The sequence below is a fragment of the Spizellomyces punctatus genome (genome assembly GCF_000182565.1).
Source record: "Spizellomyces punctatus DAOM BR117 chromosome Unknown supercont1.23, whole genome shotgun sequence".
Classification (NCBI taxonomy): Eukaryota; Fungi; Chytridiomycota; class Chytridiomycetes; order Spizellomycetales; family Spizellomycetaceae; genus Spizellomyces; species Spizellomyces punctatus.
The window spans coordinates 267,803-278,330 of record NW_015971559.1 but is presented as its reverse complement, the minus strand read 5'-3'; the positions used below and the strand labels follow the sequence as shown (position 1 = coordinate 278,330).

The following is a 10,528-nucleotide window of genomic DNA, read 5'->3' as shown; positions in this document are numbered from 1 at the left end:
CACACATACGGTGGCGTGTGGCGAGCCGATCCTGTATCGCTTCATACCAGAAACCAACGAAAAGCAATCACAATATGATAAAGACATCAGACAGGATAAATATTCGGCGCCATGGACGTAGGATTAGGGTTAGGGTTATCAGCACAGATATCCAGACATTGCGCCAAATTGAATCCAACGTTAGGGTTAGGGGACGCCCGAAAAGGATTAATGCAAGGCAACTCTTGTTAGTATTCCTGTTTCCTGGAGTTCCTAACCCAATGCTCTGGGTCGCCAGGTAATGGCCAACTACTGTGACATAAAGCATACGGAGGAGTTACAAAAGCGACCTTCGTGGACAGTGTTGCTACAGCCAGCAAAGCGAGCGATGCCATCGCTCCGGGTACAGATTTCGAGCAGTCATGAACTTGATAGTTTTCCGGAATGTCTTACCGACGACTGTAGCATTCGGCTCGCTTGGTCGGTTGGCAAAATCTTATAGAGGTAAGCGTAGATCTGATCTGTAAAGCGAGTGGAACTGTCCGAGCCCTTGGGTGCTGGGACACGACGCCCTTCAAAACCCACAACGGTATTGTCAAGAACTTAGATGGGTGATTGCAAACTCATCCAAGCAACACGCAGTCCTCTGTTGATTCCAAGTATGGCATTGAGTGCTCACATTCGTTGCGCCATGCACGCAAAGCATAAGCTTTGTCATCAACCACTATGCGTATGGTGGCCTATCAAGAAAAACGGGCTGGTACATGCGACGCTACAAGAAAGTCGGGAGGAAAGGCAGCTCTATGATCTGAGCATCATTGGACGTTTACCATCACGACCCTAGTCCTGTTTTGTACGTTCTGACGACGAGGTGAGCAGTAGCAACCGCCGCACTATAACCGAGGCGTTTAAAGTAGCTACGAACTTTGATGACGGGCTGTTCTGTCCCCCAATAGTATTTGGAACCTCTAAACTTCTTGCAAACATGCGTTTGGAGACCTCAATGTTCAACCCCATCTAACATTATGCGACCGAGCCCTGTACCCTCCCATTGAAGAAGCTATATTCATGTTCGTAGATTTCTCATTAATACCATTTGAGAATATTTTTCGGGAGAGGTCATACCTGCCAGTAAGGTCTTGCCTGCAATTGTCGGGAACTGGAACTTCATGCAGAACCATATGAGAACACGAGATCATAGGGAAGCTCCGCAAACGCTCCAAACCCCCAAGTCCCCCCAGATTGTCCATACCGTATTTATGCTCAGCCAGCCTGAAGATTGCCATGGCCCAACATGTTTGGGCAAAATCTTGCTAAGAACAATATTAACCAAGGTGTTAGTAAGACTTTTGAGCCAGGTTTGAGGCGCGATGTCTCCATTATAGTATTCAATTTAACTCCGATTGGCACGGTCGTTTTAACAACACGGTAGGCGGATCCTTTTGCTCTTGTCAAGGACATAGGGACAACCCCTAGACCGGCGGAAACGGAAAGCTTCGATCAGGCTGTGTTACTGGAATTCCCATACCAGAAATATCACCTCTATTCCTAAATACCGAGGATCAGGAATATTGTCGATCATCAGTACCCCCAATAAGAACCCAAGTCTTGTCCCTTGGGGCAGGTATGTCGGAATACTTCACGCATCCTTATAGTCAGGGAACTTGGCGAGGCCATTAGTCTTGATTTGCTCACAAGCAGGTGCACGTCTGCAAGAATGGAGCAAGTAACAAAAGATGGCCTTACGAAGCGTATCGGGAGCAAGGTGTCCCTTGCTATTCTGGACGACCAAGAAAACGATACGAAAAGCCCGTCTTTGCCTCTGGGTGGTAGATCCCGAACGTCTATTCAAAGCTGGCAACCACAAAATGGTATGCCTTTAGAGAAGCAAGGGAGGCCAACGGCTCTCATGGGTCCCCTTTGGATCTATCGATGGTGTGCAGGGACAATAATTGCCGTCATCTTGATTATCGCCAACTCCACCGGCTTCGTATTGCCTGTATCTGCTCATTCCGGCGAGTGGATTGTAATCGTACTGACCGAGATTTCCGTGCTGCTGTATTCATCCTTGCCTAATCGGTTGGTGGATCAATCCATTAGATGTTGGTCTGGGCGGAGGATATCAGTTGGCAAAGGCAGCTTAACAGTGGTGGGTTATCTGCACACCGGTGTGCTACAACGGTCCTCGTTCCTGTCGTCGCTATCATATCGTAGTGAACTACGGAAGAAGTTGACATACATTGCATGGCTGCAGATTCTACTGGAGTCGCTTCACGTACTTGCCATAGTAGCAGGAGTTGGTGCTAACTTGCAGGACTCCGTTGACGTCAGAACCAGCGTCTGCTACATCCCAGCAGTGGACGGGTCTCCAAGGGGCATTACAAGGATACCTGGGTACGAATATGCCACTGGAGCAACGGAGTATACCACAAGCACAGCCATGGGCCACACGAGAGTGGACGGGTATCCTTTCTCAGTTGGTGTAATTGGTCCCACGCTTACAGGCTTCGGCGCAGACTACGTTGTCCACGGTACATCTCTTTTGATGTCCGTGAATTCCACTTGCTTTTGCGGAGCTGGAACTGCGAGTGAATGGAGGAATCTTTATGCCGATGCCCAGCTCGAAGCAGGTCCTATTGCGTTGCCCAACGTAAACCTGCACGTTGAGGGAGGAGTTACATTGGCTACTGTACCGCAACCCATGGCGGAAGGGCTTTATATACTCAACCAGGAGCTTTACGATGGAGATTTGTGCGGTGGCAGTATCAGTCGACTCATGTGTGCCGTTAAAGCAGAGATAACAGTCGGACAAGCTGCCATTCAGTACAGCGCCAGTAGCAACGGAATATCCCCCGCAGTAGTTGGCGTTGGTGAGATAACGGATACAGGAATACCAGTCGTGCCGAACGACGACTTCGTTGTGGTGCTATCTGATTGGTACACAACGATGAATGACACAAAGCCTCTGAGCAGAACTGCCCCCAACGCGGTACCGCCCCTTCTATCATGGTTGTCCAGCAGCGACGGAGGCCTGTCACTCAGCTTGGGTGAGCCCGGGATGGATATGCTGAACATAATGCTGATGAAACAAGCACTGTCTATCACCGGGGCTGTGGCAGTCAGTACATGCACCGTGACAACTTCTGGTTCTGGTAGTGCAGTTCTGCTAGGGAAATCAAGCATCGTTATCCTGGCTACCCTAGGCATAGCAACCCTGACCTGTGGTATGGGACTTTACTTTATGGCGTATCAAGATGACAAAGTGCCTTCACGATTGGCATTATGCAGTCGTGTCCACTTTGATCTGGCGGCGATGATACAGGTGTCGAGCCAATCGGACCACTTGCGATTGAAGCTGGCGAATATGTGCAATGCCGAGTCACCAGACATATGGAATGCTTTAGACCATCATTCCTCAATTGGAGAGACTATCCATACTCTCGACGATGAAGTGGGGCACATCACCGTCGGAACAGCGAAAACCATTAGACCACTTCAGTTTGGACGGCGGTATGCGGGTGGTCCGAAGGCCCACCGAATATAACTCTTTAAGTGTATGGTTTTACGGTAATATATATCTAAAAATTTAAAGGGGTTCAGAATACTATGATGTACACTAGGGGCTTGCTACGGCGGCGACCTTGACCAATGTGTAGAAGAAAACACAGGCCTTTAAACAGTGGTGCAAACCCATTGTGCATGCAATGTGATTGTAAGATTGCCAGCAAAGAAAGATCGAGACATGGGCTTAACTTGGATGATTTCCGAGACCAGATGTAAATCAGCAAGTCGAGACCATTGTAAAGGTTAGCGAATACTCGTAAGCTACACGTGGATCATTTTACAACTGTAATGCAATCAATGAGCTTCCATGAGCGTAGAACTTCCGTTTCAAACGGATTTATATGAAAGGAGGAAAAATGTGACAGCCGTCTGTGGAAGGGGTGGGTCGGCAAACGAGCAGCCTTTTGTTTATTTTACATCCGGCGATTACTTTTGGACGGCGATGTCCGTCCAGCCGTACTTTGAGAAATACTACCCAGAATTGAGGTAGCAGCTTTCACCCAAGCACTGTGAAATTTCAAATTTTTTCAGAGGCCTGTAGAGTATGTACGATGACAGACGGATTGGACTTAACAGGAGTTTACACGACTGGATAGTACTAACCTGGCCAGCCGAATTCAAGGTGATGGCATCATATCATGTCAGAGAGGCTTGTTGTGTTTACCGTCGTCTCTAAAGTTCTCACTACTTGCACCAGCTAGCTTCCATCTCAACAACAAAAAGTGGATTCAATCTTGACTCGCCTTCATGGACCCCGCTGGAGCTTTTCACCTCTCAGTTACTCGAACCTGGGGGAATAGGACCCTTCCCGTTCGTTCAACGGCCTGGCGAGCTCGACGTCGCCAGGTGCTGGAGAGGGACAATAACACGTGTACTCACTGCCTGTACCAATCATCTTGCGGAGGAAAAGGCTTCATAGTGGATCACCGCGATGGGAACGCCGCCAACAGCAATCTAGAGAACCTGCGATCTCAATGTCCCCTTTGCGATGCAATCCGTCACTGTGGATTTGCGGGAAGTCATTATAGGCTAGCCTGGGAAAGTCCAATATGGAGCAAATCGACATCGTGAGAACTAGTCGGGAACTCTTCTGGAATTTGGGAGGGTACCACGGCCAATTGAAGTTGATCCAACGGCTGTTCCCGTACATGAGGACATCGTCGACTCTGCAAATAAGCTCCTGGAAGTGGACTGGGAAGACTTGACGAACGAAGAGCAAACATACAAAGGATTCTTCAAGCCATCTGCAAAGAAACTGTTTCTGGCAACAAGGTACCTAACTGTGACATGGCGTGCTTAATCACAGAGTTTGAGATATGAAACGCCATTTCATGTAGCCCTTCGAGGTAACGTGATGGTCATCAACAGTCAAGCCCATCAACAAAGGAAGCTGTACGCATTCGAGCTATTGAGCAATATTTACCTTGGAAATATTCTTGCAACAGCAGGAAAAAATCAATTGCTTTATTCGTTATCACTCCATCCAAGGTGAACAAGCGGTTTCCAAGGATGCCTCTCAAGAAAAGTGAAATATCGAGATACGCTATTATTTCCATATTTGCGGGCTTCATATGTACCCTATGTAAGGGCTACCTTATAAATACCTAGCATTTTTGCAATGTCAATATATCTGCGTTCTTACCCACGAGTATGGACATTTTCTTGCTCGTCAATCGCCATCTACTGCGGATCCACCTATCCATGGCTGACAGTTTGCTCTAGAACAGTAGAGTTCTCACTTTATCCTGCGACAAGCTTCTCCAGATGTTGCGCAGGAGACACCTGGTAAGAAACCTCCGTGCAATTCACTCCTCAAGAGTGCATAGTTTGTCCCCTCCTCGGTTCCTTCTGGCTCATCCTACACCTAATAAGGGAACACAAAATGTGAGAAGGGTTCAGTTGTTAAATGGCTGTATAGAACGCTAAATAAGACCCATAAGTATGGGGAGCAGAGAAGATTTCACGTTGGCTCTTCTGAAGACAGGAAGACAATTCAAGTGAAGATGTGCATGTACGTGTACAATATGACTTTTCATAGGGCAATACACTATTCGAGGTGGCGTGCATAGCAAGAAATAATAAGTGCGTAATCCTGACCCCATATTTATCCGCCGCTCGGTTATGTTAGGTAAAGTTTCTAATCCTCTCCACTTGTAGGGGAAGAAATGAGAGTTATACCTAACATTCTACCTGGCTCTATGCAATTCCATCTCACCGGACGAATGTCGCATCTACAGAACTATAAGAAATTCGTAGGTTTCTATCCGCGAACATTCCAGTAAGCTTCAATAAGATCGACGTAAAATTCCACCCCCTCAAGGAAGACCTTCTCATTGAGATACTCATCATGATCATGACTATCCATAACACACGTGTTAGCGGTAGGCAGAAAAAATAACGATTTGGTTGCTTACAGTAGCACTGGAGTGTTACGCATTGGTGAGATTCCAAATGCAGGAATGCCGACTTCCCGAATGTAGCGTGAGTCTGTGGAATCGCTAAATGTAAACCCTCACGGAAATTCAAGCCTCTGTGTCTTTCAACATACCGGTCGCTGCAGGGAAAATCTCGGGTTCGAGTTTTATATTTCTGTCATTTGTGAGGACAGGTGAGTATCATTCTCCGCCGGTGGACGCCCGGTGGATTACGCGAAGAAGACATTCACAACCTCTTATCTGCGACGCCCTTTACAATTCGCCACCATACATTCGTGTCGTCCGTCAGAGTACACGCATTGCTCCAAAATGTGTTGACCCATTCGATCTCAATCCTAGTCGAAGCAGTTATGGAAAAATGCATAAATGCTGGACAATTAGCGATAAAGGCGTACCCATCCTCCGAGCACCATTCCTCGATCTGTCGCTTGAATGCGTGCAAATCAACGGTCGTAGCAATGCGGATGTCGATGCCTATTTCAAACATTAAGAATTGCTAGCTGAGACACCACTGTACAAATGTTCTACCTGCTTGCGCTGCTTCTGGTACAACGTTATGCTGAGAGGCGCCAAAACCAAGATAAAAAAGGTCACCATAGGATGCCTAAAATGCAACCCAAATAATATTATACCTGGACGCCGGCCTGTAAATGCGTGACGTAAACACCATGAAGAAGGGATGGTGCAAATGTCGAACAACGATGCATTTGCTGGATACCTTTAATATTGTAATATTCGTCGTGGTCACATCCCCGAGCTTGTATCCCTCGCCATTTTCTTTCCTTCCGTACCGCAGCCTTATATTCTCAGCTTCGCGGAACGCAATGAACTTGTTAAGCACCTTCAACTATGGGTACTGATCAGAACGAGATGGTACACGCAAACGATATCTTTTGCGCTTACCAGGCGGAGCGTAGCGGACGGCTCAATAAACTGGCTTCCATGACCCGCGCCGCCCTTTAACGTTCGCCATTGTTACTAACCGAGGGGATGCGTATTAAAATAAACCGTCATCGGAGTACCTTTGCCTTGAGTGTTAACCACCATGGTGCCCTCTCTCCATAAAAGAGTTTATATGCGTTTCCCGGATTGGCCAGCCCTGTGAATGGCATGCGTTAAAGCCGGTTGATAATGCACCTTGCATCCTCCCTCACCTTCGTCTAACGCGAAACCAACATTCAACTTTTTAAACTCGTCGGTTTTCACGAACAGTTTCATTCCCTCGATGCCGCCAATCTCTTCATCTGTACAGTCGCAGCACAATTCATGAGATCATGTACTGCATTTCCATGAAGTGACCAGTCTCATTGGATGTGAAAATTACCGGGGACAAACGTGACGTGGACTGAGATGGAAAAATGGAGCAGAGACATGGATTCATCAACACAGATAATATTAGCTTCACAAGGACCTGGCCGATACCTGTGCGGAGAGGACGCTTGTTCTGGTGCTTCAGTATCCTTATCGCTTCAAGATATTGTATGCCCACACATTTCATGTCCTGGGCACTGGGAAGCGCAAACACGCTCAGTCATTGAAGTTTGTTAGGCGTACGGGGATCAAGTGGTATACCCTCGCGCAATTATATCTCCATTCTCTAGCTTGTCGGCTGCAAATGGGTCGTGAGTCCACTTATCCTGCATTCCACGGATGAGATTCATCGGGTCAGATCGCCATTCACGCGACGCTACTTACCTCGCTAACCGGTACTACGTCCGAATGGCAGTTGAGCATGAGAGAAGGTAGCGAGGGATCTGTTCCGACCCATGTGAATATGCAAGTGGGCTTCCCTTTGACACACTGCGGTCAAAGACAATTTCAGTAGCCGTCCTTCCAAAAGCGTGCGCGTACGCCAGCGCCGATACGGCTATAAAAGACCGACCTACCTCAACAGTGTGGAAGTCCAGGCCCAGCTCCTTGGCCATACTACTTAGAAAGGCGGTACACCCTTCATAGTCAGGTTTCGGCTGTACAGTTTTTATTCTGAGAAACTCCCTAAAGCGGGACACAGCGATGTGTTCGTCGCTACCTGTTGATATCCAACTTTGTCAGAGGATAATTCAGGCAAAAACTCGGCATGGGCTGCTAGGTGAATGGCCCAAAGTGCGTCATAGATACTTGCCATTTGTCTTTATCGTTGCCATCGTTTGCGATCCCAGAGCCAAACCAAAACGATGACGGGAAGAGATGACTCACCGGTCGGATTCTTGTGGCGATTAGATGCCTAATAAGGTATTCGTGAATCTGCGCATTGGGCGGCTGTCTCTTGGTTTAAGTCATCAAACTAATTTTAAGGTTAAGCCAGGCCGTCGTCATCCTCGCTCTACCCTCAATATCCCTGCATCCTACTTGGATTTAGATGCAGTCACAATGCTTGAATGTTGAATGTACAACCAGAGACAAGCAGAGGAACCCCTGGTTGACTGAGCACTGGCAGTCGGCCGCAAGGTTTAAATGTCACTGTATAGGGTTAGTGCCGCTGGCATGCGACTGTCTTTGCTTAATGCACAATCTTGACAGTCAATAGGCCATTCAGATAATGAGGTCAATACACGGCTCTAGCATCAATTTCCTTTTGACTTAAGCGATTTTGTTTCACAGGGGGTAATGTAATTTTGCCAATGTGGAATAGCAAGCGAGTCATTGGTTATCCCTGCTCACGAAAATACTGTTAGTTGCTTTGGGGCTTCCTTTATTGGTTCATCCAAGCATCAGCATCAAGTTGCCCACTCTCAGGTACTGCTTTCGCGTGAATTGAAACATACGAAGAAGCAATCATCGGTAGAGAGAATGTGACGGATGTTGTCGACATCGGTCACACCTGTGATGATATAAATAAATCGTAACTCGTACATGGATAAGGCATCAATCTCCGACATGTTGTTTCTGCGGATAGCTCAAGTTTCACAAAGCGTATCGACAAAGCAAAATCTTGCGTAGTCTTAGACGTACGGTCAGGGTTGCTGGGTGCTAAATAGATGAACCTGACATAATGTCTGAAGCCAATTAGTCTTCCGATCACCGCGGCATGTTTTCAACTGGACATTGCACACCTCATACTTTACACTTACCAATGGATCTTGAGCAACGTACGGCACCAACCACTGAGCGGCATCCATTCGAAGCACTACATGGCCATAGTAAACTACTGGTCGTAAATTCAGACGTTGTGACATTTGCTGAAAAAGATTTGATCGTCATAACATCCTCTCTTTCGAGTCGTCCCAGCTGAGGTGGAACCGGTAGCGATAGCGTCGGGCAAAAGCAGTGGAGCACCAGGAACCTAGGCCCTTGGCATGCCAAGTTCAGTCAACCCAACTGGAATTCAGTTTCGCAAGCCACCAGAGAAAATCTATTATCACGGTCTCCAGTGCGTTCGATAAGTTTGGTCAGGAGGTGTATCCAACGGTGGCGGACGGACTCTCAAACGCATTATCAGATGAGGGTTTCCACCATTATGCAGACTTTTCACCTCCACCGCCTATCAAGTACCGAGTATAGTCTAGTGAATGGAAGATTGAAACATCTCGAGCTATGTTTGCCCGGTAACCTGGCAATGGATTAGCAATCATTCTATTATCGGCATGCAGACTGTACAAAGGATGAACTACCAGGCTGTCAGCAAAATCGGTATCTGTGTTTTCTCGAAGCTTTTGCCAGTTCAAGCTCAACTTGGGGAATTGCTTTGGGTATATTTCTTTTGTAGTCTTTCCTTTCTGTAATTTCTATGCTGATGCCCAAAGATTCGCTATTTCATTTGCTTTTCACTGACATATAGACCACCCGAAAATTGTTTTGGGTGCTTGATGTTCACAAACAAGAGCCTTACTGCTAAGATCAACAGATGCAATGATCTCGTAGTATATTTTCAACCAAGCCGCGGGCTATGCGTTCATTAATGTCCCATAAGTGATTGGGCAGTCTGTTTGAAGAAATCTTGTGTAAACTAGTGAACATGTGGGTGGCTGTGAAATCAATTGCCTGAATCACGTGTAACTTCATGAATGTTCATTACGTGAAAGGCTCTCGGTCTTCCAGGTTGGTTTCTCCACTATTCACCATGGAAGAGAACGGAATGAATGATGGGACAAGAATCACCTCTGTCGGAGATGGGCCAACACCACAGTGGCCAGCAGGTTAGTTGGTCCATATATTTATCCAAAAAGAGCTGATATTGACGGAATGCTTATTCTTTACAGCGGAAGCAATGGCAGGAGCTGCAAACACGACATCTGCAGGAGCTGCAGTGGCACCTTCACTATTCTCGGCAGGATTTTCAGTTGGCATCCCACATGCAGTCGTGGATAAAATATGGGCCAGATCCAAGCAAGCCCAGCCTAACATACCCGATGATGTTATCCGCTCGCTTATTTTCATTGCGGACTTGGTGGGTGCTAAAGCCCTTGTCGACGTAACCAAGATTATCGATGAAGAGTTCGAAAACGAAGGTCTTGGTACTGGAAATGCAGATGGCATTAGTGAGGATGAACTGTTACTCCTTGTACCAAAATTGTGAAATCAAAGAATAAATTATCGACTTTCAAGCAGTT

At 47.0% G+C, this 10,528-nt stretch overlaps 3 protein-coding genes across 5 annotated transcripts; 2 read left to right on the top strand and 1 right to left on the bottom strand.

Moving 5' to 3' along the window:
• Window positions 1–1,434: 1,434 nt before the first annotated feature.
• On the top strand, window positions 1,435–3,574 carry SPPG_08650 (the record flags this gene model as incomplete). Of its 2 annotated transcripts, XM_016756797.1 has the most annotated exons (2): window positions 1,435–1,603; window positions 1,681–3,574. In XM_016756797.1, the coding sequence occupies one exon, from the start codon at window positions 1,697–1,699 to the stop codon at window positions 3,521–3,523; it is 1,827 nt and encodes a 608-aa protein (XP_016604097.1). In that variant the 3' UTR covers window positions 3,524–3,574. The 2 variants fall into 2 exon arrangements, with proteins under 2 accessions (XP_016604097.1, XP_016604098.1); XM_016756798.1 differs by lacking the exon at window positions 1,435–1,603 and having other exon boundaries at window positions 1,610–3,574.
• Window positions 3,575–5,437: 1,863 nt separating this feature from the next.
• Window positions 5,438–8,241, bottom strand: SPPG_08649. 2 transcript variants are annotated; one of them, XM_016756795.1, is made up of 18 exons: window positions 8,101–8,241; window positions 7,865–8,007; window positions 7,674–7,778; window positions 7,551–7,615; window positions 7,401–7,486; window positions 7,303–7,323; window positions 7,133–7,222; window positions 7,001–7,077; window positions 6,882–6,935; window positions 6,697–6,825; window positions 6,611–6,622; window positions 6,507–6,537; window positions 6,374–6,452; window positions 6,212–6,313; window positions 6,092–6,132; window positions 5,958–6,030; window positions 5,759–5,900; window positions 5,438–5,693 (listed from the first exon to the last, which is right to left on the bottom strand). In XM_016756795.1, the coding sequence occupies exons 1-17, from the start codon at window positions 8,120–8,122 to the stop codon at window positions 5,804–5,806; spliced, it is 1,227 nt and encodes a 408-aa protein (XP_016604095.1). In that variant the 5' UTR covers window positions 8,123–8,241; the 3' UTR covers window positions 5,438–5,693; window positions 5,759–5,803. The 2 variants fall into 2 exon arrangements, with proteins under 2 accessions (XP_016604095.1, XP_016604096.1); XM_016756796.1 differs by having other exon boundaries at window positions 5,438–5,900.
• A 1,768-nt stretch (window positions 8,242–10,009) lies between these two features.
• Window positions 10,010–10,525, top strand: SPPG_08648 (uncharacterized protein). Its single transcript, XM_016756794.1, has 2 exons — window positions 10,010–10,114; window positions 10,178–10,525. Exons 1-2 carry the CDS (start codon window positions 10,039–10,041, stop codon window positions 10,492–10,494), a joined length of 393 nt encoding a protein of 130 aa, XP_016604094.1. The 5' UTR covers window positions 10,010–10,038; the 3' UTR covers window positions 10,495–10,525.
• Window positions 10,526–10,528: the final 3 nt, after the last annotated feature.

Bases quoted from the DNA above. Each gene is read 5' to 3' on its own strand.
- SPPG_08649 (XM_016756796.1), bottom strand. From the start codon at position 8,122: ATGGCAACGATAAAGACAAATG. The intron at 6,453-6,506 runs GTAGAACATTTG...TGTTTGAAATAG, and splicing joins ACCAGAAGCAGCGCAAGCAG to GCATCGACATCCGCATTGCT. The intron at 6,133-6,211 runs GTTGTGAATGTC...CACAAATGACAG, and splicing joins AAGGGCGTCGCAGATAAGAG to AAATATAAAACTCGAACCCG.
- SPPG_08648 (XM_016756794.1), top strand. From the start codon at position 10,039: ATGGAAGAGAACGGAATGAATGATGGGACAAGAATCACCTCTGTCGGA. The intron at 10,115-10,177 runs GTTAGTTGGTCC...TATTCTTTACAG, and splicing joins AACACCACAGTGGCCAGCAG to CGGAAGCAATGGCAGGAGCT.